The sequence below is a fragment of the Polistes fuscatus genome, unplaced genomic scaffold (assembly GCF_010416935.1).
Source record: "Polistes fuscatus isolate 324 unplaced genomic scaffold, CU_Pfus_HIC Scaffold1, whole genome shotgun sequence".
Classification (NCBI taxonomy): Eukaryota; Metazoa; Arthropoda; class Insecta; order Hymenoptera; family Vespidae; genus Polistes; species Polistes fuscatus.
In genome coordinates, this window is record NW_025112997.1 from 18,356,514 (window position 1) to 18,370,141 (window position 13,628).

The window sequence follows — 13,628 nt, forward strand, 5'->3', positions numbered from 1 at the left end:
TCTTAACTATAAATTTAAATATCCTTCTTCCGTTCTCTTAAACAAATAATTTTTGCAAAATCAAAATTTAAAAAAAGTAGCATAATTTATTGATTTACTAAACTAATATATCGTCAATCTTCTTTTAATACGAAATATATTTGTCAAAGTAAAATCAGTTAATTACATTTCCCGCCGTAGTCTTTTTCCCCAGTTGAATTTATTCGAGCGTTTGCTTTCGGGAGGTGGGTAGGAGGGGGGGAGGAGTGCTAGAGGGAAAGGTTGAAATTGTCTCTGCAAATCCTTTCTCGTCCCTTTAAGAACAGGACAAAAAAGAAAGAGTGAAAAAAGATTTCTTTTAAAAAAAATCTGCTCTCGCTTAAATATATATATATATTTAAAACCTTTCTGATAGCTCCATTTTATTTTTGTCAAAAGAGATGGAGACAGGTGGAGTTGGTTGGGGGGGTTGGGGAGGGGGAGGGGGTATAGTTACTACACATAATACATTCTGTTACGTTATAGTAAAAAAAAAAAGAGGGAAAAGAGTTGGGCCAAACGATGAAACTATAAAGCCACTCTCCCTCTCTCCATCTCTCTCTCTCTCTCTCTCTCTCTCTCTCTCTCTCTCTCAGTAAGTTATAAAATCGTAATAGCCTTCCGGTATTTACATAATGCTACGGTATAATAAGTGGAACTTTCCGAGTTTCTATTACCATTCCGACAGTATCCGTTCTTATCTTTGCTAACGACCATTTCAACTCTCCCCCCTCTGCCCCCTCTTTCCCTCCCTCCCGCCCCCCCGCAACCACCTTTTTTCTCCGTGACGGGTCGGTCGTCCGCGATTTATATTTTTCATCTTATTTCTTCGGCAGTGGCTACCGTTTCGCGAGGACCACCGTAGTAATGTACTCTTCCTGCCTGAAATTTGAACGAGCTCTTTTGTTACTCTCCCTCCCCTCCCGACCCCCCCCCGCCCGCCCGTTTGGTAATAAAACGTCCCGACCGTTGCGTTCGTTCATTCGGATCGCCACCTACGCTTCCTTTCTTTCTTTCTATTTTTTTATCTTTTTCATCATCAAAGAAATCAACGACGAATCAGAGATTCAACGCGCAAGAAAAATCTCCGACAGTTTTATTTTCTTTTTTTTTTTTTTCACCGAAGCAATCAAAAAAGAATTTTCGCGGACGAGAAACGAGCGTCTTTCTTTCTCATTATGTCTTCTTCTTCTTCTTTTCTTTCTTTCTTTCTTTCTTCTTCTTTACTTTATTTTTCTCTCTCTCTTTCTCTATGTCTGTTCGTCATTCTTTTTCTCGTCTTCTCAAACTAGTAGTAGTAGTAGTAGTAGTAGTCTTTCTCAAAGCACGTCTCGTTTGCACGACAATGCGCTCATTAGGTGAGTAGCCGAGTAGTCCACGGTGGTGGTTTTCGGAGCGATGGAGCGTAATCAAATTTCAACGTAATTTCGAGCGTGCGCTGGTGGGGGGATCCCAAACCCCTCCCCTCCCCTCCTCCTCCGTCGACCGATCCACCTGGCGTATCTTAGGCCGAAACTTGTTCGTCTGTATTAGGGATACCGCCAACGAACTTGAATTTCTTCTTTCGACACTTTCTTTTCGAGGCCGCTAAGGAAAAGGATGATGAGCAGGTTTGAAGACTGGCGGAGCTGACTGTGGTTAGCTTCATTCGAATAAGTGCTTTCCTCTTATTCTCTCTCTATTTCTTTCTCTCCTTATATATATATATATATCTTCCCACGAGATCTTCCTTTCATAAGGAGAAAGAGAAATAGAAAGCGAGCTTTTTCGTCGACTCGAAATCGGGCCAAGCCGTTTATTTAATTTTCGAGATCCCGGACCATTTTATTTTCATCCCCGAGACTTTATACATTTTGCTGATTAGCCGATTCCTCTTGGACGAGCTCACGAGTACTCGCTCACACTCACACTCACACTCACTCACTCACTCACTCATTCCTTCCTTCGTTTCTATTCCGCCTGTGAAATAAGCAAGCAAGAACGAGCAGCAGCAACGGCAGCAGCATCAGGAACGACGACTACTACTATCCGAAGGGATGGGAGTAAAAAGAGAGATGGAGATAGCTAGAACGAAGTAGAGTGGGCTCGGAACGGTGGAAGTAACTCGGATTCAGGAATGCAGAGGTAGAGAGAAAAAGGAGGACGTGCGTCCGAGGAGGAGAGGCTTTGCGTTACTCACTGGATATAGAGAGGTCTAAGCCCAGCTATCACTGAAATTGCCCAAGTTTACCTCTTCTACTACCTTCCTTCCCAATATTTAGCTTTACTCCACTTCTCCTTCTTCTTCTTCTCCCTCCCCCCTTATTCCTTTATTTTACCTATCTTCCTTCTACTTAATTTCCCATTTCCGCGGTCAATCTTCTTCAATTTGTTTTTTGTGCTTTTTTCTTTCCCTTCGGTCCTCCGTTGTTCATTGGACTCGTACAAATCTTTCTAAACTGTAAAATGTTTCACCGATGCTTTCTCTTTCTCTTTATTTTTTTTTATCCCCTATTGCGATACGATAGCATTATCAAAGATTCCGAGAATTAAGTGTAACCAACTTGCCATTTCTCTTCTTCTTTTTCTTCTTCTTTTTCTTCCCTTTTTTTTTTGTAAGCTTCGTGAGCGAGAACCCGAGAGAGAGCTTTGCATTTCTATCTCTTTCTCCCCCATCCTACTACGTTTTCTCTTCCCAAGATTTTTGTATTAACTCACTTTCTTGCGATTGGTTCGTCTTGTTCCGTAGGATCAAGGAGTCGCTTTCATTTCATTATTTCATAATGCAGCCACTCGACCGGACTGTACGTACATTCAATTCACTTAACGTGTTCTCTATCTCTCTCTCTCTCTCTCTCTTTTACGTATCTCAATCTTTCTTTTCTCTTTCTATCTCTACCTTTTCTTTACTTTCTTGCTATTTTTTTTTTTACCTGCACCCACGTACAGAAGCAGTCTCTCGTTCAATAATGAACTCGATGATATAATACAGAGTGCGGTATCTTAACGAGATAACCGAATTTAATCAAAAAATATCGGGACATTGTGAGAATTTTTCATTTCTTGTTTTTTTTTTTTTTCTTCTTTTCATATAAAAAAGCAAAAGTACGAATATCAAGACAATCCATTATAATAGGAATTTTTCTCTATTTAATTTCTAATTCTTTAGGAATCCTTTAATGCAAAACAATTGCATTCGTTTATTTCTCGAAATGCACCCTTTCTTTTTTTTCTTTCACGTGTTGTAGCATATTTTTATGTATATATTATACGATACGTAGGATACATATACGTAGATAAGTACGTACGTTATCAAGTAAAAAGCTTTTATGATTCGTGGTAGAAAAGAATAGAAAGAGAAAGAGAAAGAGAGAGAGAGAGAGAGAGAGAATGGGAATGGAAGAAAAAAAAGAAGAGCTTTTTCACTGCGAAGGCCACCTACATCTTATACTTTTCCTCCCTTTTGGCCGTGACCTTTCATGCCCTATACTTCCTTTCTCCCTCTTCCACACCCCCTGCCCCCCCCACCACTTTATATGCCGTGTTGCAATCTTTGCCAAGCGAATATACATTTTCATGCTGTTAATGCTGTTGGGGCGTTACTTTCTGTAACTTCAACGCGCAATGATTCGTATTAAAATTTATCACGAAACTTTCTCCAAAATTTCCAAGTGCTTAAAACAACGAACGTAACTGAAAACGCGCAATCACTTCAATGGCATTTAAATGGTGCCACCAGCCCCCTCCTCCCCCCACTCCCCAAAACGTGCGTTAAAATTTACATACATTTTGCAACGTAAACGTGAAAAGAAGACACACGTGGTACTCGTTCGTTTGAAACATTATTGCGTGCGATACAAAGATTAGAAAGATTTTGTTTGCATAAAGCAACGTTCATTTCACCTCTACGATATTTCACGATTGCGCGTTCAATGAGACGATAAAATAAATGTAAACAAAGAATAAATCCGAGTAACACGTAGCAGATAACCGTCGTCAGTCTTGCTCTTAACGTCAACAGCGACAGACGATCTTTTTCAAATAGCTGTTTTTACATCGCATACACAAAAGGGCTTATCTTACTTACAACCCTTTTTATTGATTTCTTTATCCACGAACTTAACCACATTTCTCAAGCTGTTTTCCCACTTGCCGTTATTCGAATTATATTACACAATGAGAGAAAAGAAGAACTTTGTTCTTATCGTTTCTTTCTTTTTTTTTTTTTTTTTAATCGTTCATAGAGATAATATACGTACGTATTTACATAAATATAGGATATTAAAAAGAAATTAGATGTATAATGAAAACGTGAATTTTTCGTGTTGCAGATGGTGACGAGGACAAAGAAGATATTCGTCGGTGGGCTATCGGCACCGACGACGCTGGAGGACGTCAAAAATTATTTCGAGCAGTTCGGTCCGGTGAGTAGTACCAAGAGAAATACATATGTATTTAGATATATATAATAGATCTTGTCTATCAAATGCGATTACACCGTTCTCGTGTATACATACGTATAATACCAGATAGATACGTCGTATTTATCATGATAAGCGATCGAATTGATGGACCGGCTTGATTTTCAGTAAATTTACACTATGCCTGGACACGTCCATTAACACGTCAGAGAGAGAGAAGCACGGGGTTACATTTAAATCGCGATACGACATAGTTCGTAGAATGAACGAACGAACCAACCAACGAACGAACGAACGAACGGCGTTATGTTTATCCATCAAAGTTACTGTTGCTTTTAGTTGACGTCATCATCCTATATTGCATCCTATTCTCTTATGCGTTTGAACTATCTATTTATCTCTCTTTCACTTTTGCTTTGACCTGGTACTGGTAATGGTGATGCTGGTGAGGGTTCTGGTAGTAGTAGTCGTACTGGTGGAACCATCGCGGATGACGATTGTCACGAAATTCGGCACGATCGAAACTGGATTTATTTTCGATGGGAGGCCTGGAAACGAGCTGCATATATGACCGACCGACCGACCGACTGACAGACCAACCGACCACCTTGCAAATACTCCCGAACGTTTCACGATTTTCGGTTATTCGAGGGGCTTCCTGCGTTCCTGCCTGCCACCCTGCCAGCCTGCCTGCCACCCTGCCTGCCACCATCACCACCACCACCACCACCATCAACCGACCGATTTCCAAGCGTTGAACAAAATCCGTCGGATTCGACGAACATAACCGAACTCACACTCTTTCCCCCCATACTCGACACACGTCGTTACTATTCATCGAACTTCTCGTCGTTTATTATGTTCTTGGATGATCCAGTTTCATCGTCACTCCATTCGTGATTTCGTTTGTTTCCCCCCCGTCACCCCATCGTCTGCCCTTTTTTCCCTTTTTTTTTTTTTTTTTCATTGCAGATACAACGAGAAATAATAATGTATATGTGTAAAAGAATTTGATTACATTTCTTTTTTGATAATTCAATCTTGATTATTAGAAATGTATTTTAATTACTTATAAAGCGTTTAAAATTAGACAAAATAAAATATCAATAATATTGTTTCCAAATTTAGACGCAGACGTTAAATAATAATCGAAGAAAGAAGAAAATATATATAAATAATCGATCAATTTTATTAATGAATAATATATTCGTACTATCTTGTAGAGTATAAATAAAAAACTTCAAGCTCGTTATTCCTTTAACTCGCGGAGCATAAGACCAACAAAAAATTGGATTTCTTTTTTTCTCGGATAAAAATTAAACGATATTTTATGGTTTCACCGCGTCATCGTTTCAAATCGAGTTAACTTTATTCGTCGATAAAAAATGCAAGGAAACTTTTTCGTTAGTTCGTTCGTTCCGTTCGTATTTACAAATTGTTTTTTAATCGTATTTCTCAAATCATTAATTTCTACGTGAAAAATATCTCGTATCAGTTATCTTTCAGAAGTTGAAGTTTTAACGATTGACATTCACAAATCTATTCGCGATTGATACGGATTCGGTTCATGAAATTCAAACGATTTCTACAAACGAGAAAGCACCACTCGTATTTGTAGTCGAGGAGAGGAGAATCCTTCGGCGTTATTGTTACGAAGATTACGATGGGATATATTTTCAGAGACAAAATACGTTGAAGTTTAAAAGCGATTTCGTAGGGAACCCAGTGGTCTACCGCAAACTTTGACTATTAATTTCAACAATTAGCGCAAATTAAACATAGTTGACGTGGAATCGATAGGGTATAGTTCGACCTTGAAGTTTGTTCATCTTTTAAACGATTTACTTACACACTTATACCACGATACAGGACTCGGACCATGATGCATTGATCCGACCATCGTAAACTTTCGTTGGAAATTAAACGTAGAATCTCAAATGATCCAGACGAAGTATCTCTATTGTTGATAAACGATAAGTAGTTGTTGAAATGGATCCACCTGAGACGAGAAGATCTTTCACTAATTATACTCTATCGACTCGTGACACTACTACGATAAACGATTACGCGTTATTGTGGAAACTTTTCGAGAAGATTTGTTGCTCGTTCCATTAATAGAGGAGACACTCGTAACTCATTGCGATCTCATTTCACGTTTACGCGTTTAACGATTTCGAACGTTCGCGAACAATCGAACGTTACGAATAACTTTTGACCGACTAATGACGATCAATCTTACAGCTGGTAAAACTAATGGCCGCTGTGCCTTTTTAAAATAGCCTCGATAGAAACGAAACTTTTCTATTATCGATTCGTTCTTTCAGAAATTTTGAAAGAAAGCAAAACCGCTAGAAGAAAAGAAAAATAATTAATTAATCAACCATTTGTTCGCGTTCGTCGCGTTCGTTATTAAGAAAAAGAAAAATAGAAGAGACGTTTTAAAATCACAATGTAAAAAAATCCTTTCCTATTATTATCGTTTATAATTGTTTAAACAGTAAAATGGATAGCTGGTGAAGACCACCGACCGACCGACCGACCGACCGACCATTCGATGGCCTCGATATCGTTTATCATTGACAGAAGTCTAGGTTCTCACGGTGAAAATAGTACGACGAAACTCGAAACTGCTATCGTTGCATGACAAGCCAAACGTAGCTTGTTCGCTTGAAATACACCGGTAAAAGAATTTATCGGAAAACTTGACTTCTATGGTTTGCTTCGTGGTTACTTTTAGCTCTCAGGTGACACTCGAAGCAATTTCGCAAAAGGGTCGAACGGAAGAAGAAGGAAGAGCTTGAAAAGAGAGAGAGAGAGAGAGAGAATTATGGGGGTGGGGGAGGAAAAAGAGGTTAGAGAAGAGTATGTTTCTTCATCGATTGTAGCTTGAGCCAAAAATGGATTTGAGATATCGGAACGTAGTTGCTATCTCCGACTTAAATCACCGTACTCTTTTCTTTTTTTTTTCCTTTTCTTTTCTCTCTCTCTCTCTCTCTCAACCCTCTTTACCCTTTCGTTTTGTACGAAAAGTCTCGTCCGGTATTGAATGCAGAATTTCCGGCTTGTGTAGTAGGTCGAATCAACCTTCCTGTGGCTGACCCATATCCGAAGATACGATCGGACCACCTTTCACGCACGCACACACACACACAGACGTATCCACGTGAAGCCATTTCAGGCTTCGATTCCTACGAATGAAGCACTCGGCACATACAACGAAACCACTTATATCGACAGAAGGATGTAAAAGTAGACGAAGAAACATCTCGCACGGTTTATATGTAACAATCGTGCACACATATACACACATACATACAGATTGTATATACATATAAGAGATTTCATCATTGGGGTCCCGTTCGTAATCTTATATCGCAATCCGGATTCTCTTCGTAGTCAAGATATATCTCTTTCGACCTCTCAATACTCATCTTCTTTCCACTTCTAGAAGGTTGATATTGGTAGTGGTGGTAGTAATGACAAAGGATAGGAAAGAGAGAAAAAAAACAAAAGATAAAAAAGAAATAGAATGAGAGTAAGAGAGGAAAAGAAACATTCCGTAAGATTCTTCTACGATAAATTCGTGAAATCTCTTGGTTAGCCGAACAAAACTCAGATGGGTACACTGTCAGTAACTGTGTTACACATTTATTTGATCCGTCAAGTTTCATATAACGCGAGAAAGAAAATCTTATCTTCTTATCTGCTACCCATCAGACTGACGTAACTTTTGTTATAATCGAAGATTTTTGTATCTCAAATATTATTGCATTAAGAAATTATGAATTGTTTATTTAGATATTCACCGAGTGAGAATATTTTCGATAAGATCTCGCACACGTGTTCTATATTTTTTTTCTTTCATTTATATCATTACAAATCTAACGAAATTTTATTTCTAAGGGTTAAAAATCAAATGACACGATATATATATATATATATATATATCTCGTGTCGTAAGTCGGTTCGATAAATCGACGAGTCAATCAACCCTTCTTTTACTCGAGCGAGACCATCGGGGGTGGGTTCATTCGCGGAAATATCGAGACCGAGAGAGGGGTTGCACGCGATTTAAAACTTAGATGAGGGTGTCCGAGGACGTTACTTGAAAAATGAATAGATCCCCGAAGACTGAGGGAACAGAGAGAAAGAGAGAGAGAGAGAGAGAGAGAGAGAGAGCTTAATTGCGCTCCCTTTTCAACTTCCAACTTATTTCCTTCGATGGTCGATACTATGGAAGAAGGAAAAATAGCTGGATAAGGGATGATAGGAAAAGACGTTAGGAGAACGTCCAAGTAGTTACACTGTTGAGAGAAGAAGAACCCCCTTTTCGACATGATACTTAACGGCCGACTCGAAATTAAGATATTAATAATTGATATGATTTACAACCTAGTCAAACCTTTCTACATTCTTTCTCGTTCAATACCTCACGTCCGTTAACATCTTTGTCGTTTCCCTCGAGTTAATTAAATTCTATCAGAGAATCGTTCATGAAAATCACTCTCTCGGAGGAACTAATTTTAAACGATGGAAGTAATAAAAGATATTAGAACGGAAAGTAGAAAATAAAAGTTACAAAGTTTACATTGATCTTCTGATTTGAGAAATATTTTTTCGTGCTAATCAATGCCTTCATTGGAAAACATATATTTCAAACATTTTTTTCAATGTATCGTCGACGAAGCGTGCTGGTGTACGAGAAGATAATTGCGATTAAATTTGTAAAAGCTTATTACACGTAGCAGTTTTGTTTTTCCTTTTTTTTTTCTTCTTTACGTTTAAGAGCTTCACCCTTTTAGTAAAGTATCTTAAAGAGAGAGAGAGAGAATAGGAAAATTTGTTGATTTAATTAATCCTTCCCGTGCTTTTATCCTAGCCCATCTCGTACTCGACGGATTTTTTCTTGATTCGTCGAACGCCGCACAAGGTCGTGCGATATCAGTGTGTGTATCTCTCTCTCTCTCTCTCTTTCTCTCTCTTTCTCTTTTACAGGGTATTCCTCTCTTTCGTAAAGCTATGCTTGCGTGGGTGAATAAATAAATTTAATGGCGCTTGTCACGTAGCAAAACGGGATAAATTCCGGACGCCTGACAGCCATTTAAAACAATGCCGTCGCGAATACACGCCATTTGTAACCTGGTGCTTTTGTTTCACGTTGCTATTCATTCTGGCACCCCTTCATCGCCACCCTCCCTCTCTTTCTCCGCCCCCCTCCGCCGACATCTCCTCTTCTACTCTTCCTCCTCCTCCTCCTCCCATCTATTCTATATCCGCCATCGTCCGGACGACCCAGCGAAACCGGTACCATCGTTGATCTCGATAGCGACCAACGCTTGCATCGAATTCGTGCTTCACTTTTCATCCCGATAAAAATGCAATCGAGTCTCTCTCTCTCTCTCTCTCTCTCTATCTATCTATCTATCTCTATCTCTCTCTTTCTCTTTCTCTCTTTGCCGATAAGACTAAAACACGATGCACAATGCTCATCGAGGGTTCCTTTGTTTTACTGATCGAATACAGTCAAGATGAAAACGATTAATGAATCATTAACAAATGTTGTTATGATACATTCAATGACGAGTCAATCGTTCGACAACGATCGTTATAAAAAATTCGAACGAATGGTTAATCATTATTAATAGTCGTTTTTATCTATCACGATTATTAGGATTTTATTTTATCGATAGAAAATCTTAATTAATCTTAGTAGATTCATTTATTCGAAATCATTTGGAGAAATGACCATTAACGGAATTAGAATGATGGAAAAGAGATGAGAAAAGTAGAAGAAGAAGGAGAAATCGTTGAATAACGAGATGCGATATATCGTACCTGTTCGCGGCGTAAAAAATACGAGTGGATATAAAACTATCGCGATAACCCTCCCCACCCCCCCCACCACCCCATCTACCAAGGTAGGATAATAATTACGATTTTTAAAATTTGCACCAACTCGTGTCGTCGCGTTCGTTCTCTACTCGACACACATTCATCTTAGGTAAAAGTACCTCAGCCAGTATTCATCATTGCCTGTAGCAGGTGGTGGTAACCTTCTAAATTATCTTACGCGTTCTTTACCTAACTTTTCCTTTTTTTTCCTCTTTTCTTTTTTTTTCTTTTTCTCTACCAACAACCAACTTAAGACGGATCTTTCGATTTTCTTGAAAAGGAGAAAGAAAAGAAAAGAAGAGAAAAAAGGAAAGGAAAAGAAAAAAAAGGAAGGAAAATTTGCAAAAGCCAGGATTGGATATAGGAGAGGGTGAAAGTCAAGGGAATAAAGAAACGACCTAAGGAAAAGCGTTTCTTCCTCGAGGACGAAAGTAGGGAACCAACCACCGTTTCTTCGAGCGTAGATACTCGAGCACGTGGAATGAAATTTATGAGGGTCCTTTATTCCAGCACTTAGAAGGCCCGACTTAAGTTTGAGCAATTTATTAATTTCCTCGTGTTTCGGCGTGGACGTGGTGATGCCTCACTCTCTCTCTCTCTCCCTCTCTCTCTCTCTTTCCTGTTCTTTCTTTTTCTTTCGTATACTCTTCTCTTTCATCTTTTGAGAAAGAAATCGCGTCACCCCAACGTGTATACCAACCCTAACAGGCAGCCACTGTCTTTCGAACGTATATCTTTCGTCTTAGTCGCTCATGCCTCACCGTTTCGTCGTTCCCTCAGTTTCCTCCTCGTCGTTGTTCGTGTCTTTACCGAAGACAATACACATACCGTATGCCGTCTGCGTGCCACCATAAAAAACAGGATTTTCGCGACTTCTCGTCGTATCGTCTTCGTGTAAGAACTTTTTCCCCCTTCTCTCACCTATTTGTCACATCGTTCCTTTTAACAGCGTTAAAGTAATGTAAAAGCGTCCTATATAAGAAAGGAGAGGAGAGGAGAGGAGAGGAAAGAGGAGTAGTAACACAACGCACGTTTGCACCTACGCGAAGATATTATCTCGTTGTAAAAACAAAATAAACCTATTTTATATTTTATTTTTATGCATAAGCTTTCAAAACGAATTCGAAACTTTAATGCGAGCTTCGAGAGGAGAGGTGGTAGACAAAAAAGTTTCGTTCAAAGGATCGGAGGGGGTGGGGGGGGGAAAGTTAACCTACAGCCTTAGGGGCAAATCAATAACACGCGTGGTAACGACTTTCGATGTCTCTTTATCAAATGTTGCCTCGGACAAGAAAGCAACCCTTTTATTGTGAATCGACAGGGTACCGAGGGGTGTCAAGATAGTATTGAGAAAGATGAGGAGGAGGATGAGGAGGAGGAGGGGGCGTGTATATGCAAGTTGAAAATGGATGTTTGTGTAAAATGAGGCGCGAGTGGTTTCCTTTCGCGAGGTTGGCTAGAGGCTTTCTCTCTCTCTCTCTCTCACTCACTCTTTCAGTTCTTCTTTTGCCCTTGTTCTTTCTCTTTCTCTCTCTTTCTCTCTCTCTCTTTCTCCTCGTCCGACTGTCGATAAGCACGAGTAGGATGAGAACTCGTGCAGCACTCTTGCTTGCTTGCTTGCTTGCTTGCTTGCGTGCTTGCTTGTCGCAGCTTTTGTCTGGTGATGCAAGCATCATTAGCGTCAGGCGTAATGAGCGCACTAATCACCAACAGACTGTGCACCACTACGCTTTGGAGCACCCACAACGATGCCGAGAAAGAGAGATGAGAAAAGAAGGATGAGAGGAAGAAGTGGGTGCGGATGGGGGGGGGCAGAGAGGAGAATGGGTATGTGCCGGAGATGCAACGTGTTCGAAACAGGAGTGAAAGGGCGGTGGGAGGAGTCGGGGGGGAAGGGACGAAGGACAAGGGAGATGATGGAGGAAGAACAAGTGCCAGAAGTAGCGTTTTTTTACACGTGTGCTGCGCCCCCTATACGTTATTTCTTTTTTTTTTTTTTTTCGAGAAATGACAAGAATAAATAAAGAGTAATCATTGCTACGCGAAACAAACATCCACGTTCTCTAACTACGCACGGTTTTATTCTTTTATCTTGTTCGTGAGAATTACATTAAGAAAAATAAATAGCGGAAGGGCCAAAGAAAAGGGATAATGTACGTTGCATTACAACTTTCTTCGAATCTACGATCGATTCATCGGAGAATCGGATATGAAACATTCAAGCTCTGCCCCCCTCTCCCCACTCCTCGTACGTGCGTACGTGCCGGTAAACAAGTTTATAAAAAGTTGCATCGCCGTTATGGCGGGCCAGTATTTTTCCTTGCATCCGTTCTTACGTTTTATTTTCCGAGCGTTATTCTCTAGCGAACAGTTAAATCGATCCGCTGTTGTAAACTCAAGATATAATAAATTACCGGTAGTACTGAAGAAAGAAAGAAAGGAGGAGGAGGAGGAGAAAAGGCGCTGGAGAACAAGAATGATAAAGAAGACTAATAAATTAGCAATGTAGCGACAGGAAAGTTACGCTAGCGTAGTTAAATAGCTATACCTAAGGTTTCGGAGACAAATAACTTGACGAACAACTTGATTTTACAGAGGGTAAGGTTGTCTCGAGGAATGTTATACCTTTATATTATCTATTCCGGAAAAGATGACTAATTATTAAACAATATCTTAGAGTTTTCAACGTTATAAATACTACTTTATCAAGAACTATTACTACTACTACTACTACTACTCGTACAACTTCAAAATTCCTTTTGTGAAATGAAAAACTTATTGGAATGTTTTATAAAACGTTATTAGTTTATATTGACATTTTATATTGCATAATAAGTATGATAAAAAGAATTTAAATTACTGCAGTAAATGATGAATCGCAAACGTATCGACAATTCGAGTATAATCTTACGAATACTATCATCCATCATGTTTTCATTTAACCGAACTTTTCTCGAATTTCTATTCGTGCTAGTAGGAATAATTTGAAAGTAGCGAAATTAAACGGATGGTTCGATCGATTTTTAAACGTACGTTTATCAAACGCTTCACCGTCGGCCCTTGCTATCACGTGACATAACATTTTCTAGTTTTAAAAGAACGATTGTAAGCTCTCTTAACGAAACTACAAAGTAGGTTAGCGAAAGCCGTTTTATTGGCCACGAATGATAATTCATCCTCCGTCAAAGGCGAAACCCTTTCTGCTAAACTATGATCGAACTCAAAAGTTGGCCGCCGAATCGAGCGGAAACGGTTCTAGAGTTAAACTGCGCGAAGGGTTGAGGAAAAATAAGAGAGAGAGAGAGAGAGAAAGAGTAA

The 13,628-nt window shown here is 39.4% G+C and overlaps 1 protein-coding gene across 6 annotated transcripts in view; it reads left to right on the forward strand.

Annotated features, from left to right (window-relative positions):
• LOC122515355 (RNA-binding protein Musashi homolog Rbp6) overlaps positions 1-13,628 on the forward strand; it is a 557,776-nt gene that overhangs the window by 390,598 nt on the left and 153,550 nt on the right. For all 6 annotated transcript variants that reach the window (XM_043632682.1, XM_043632674.1, XM_043632690.1 and 3 more), the window contains one exon: positions 4,329-4,421. In XM_043632682.1, the coding sequence (XP_043488617.1) occupies positions 4,329-4,421 (93 nt within the window). The remainder of the gene's footprint in view (positions 1-4,328; positions 4,422-13,628) is intronic.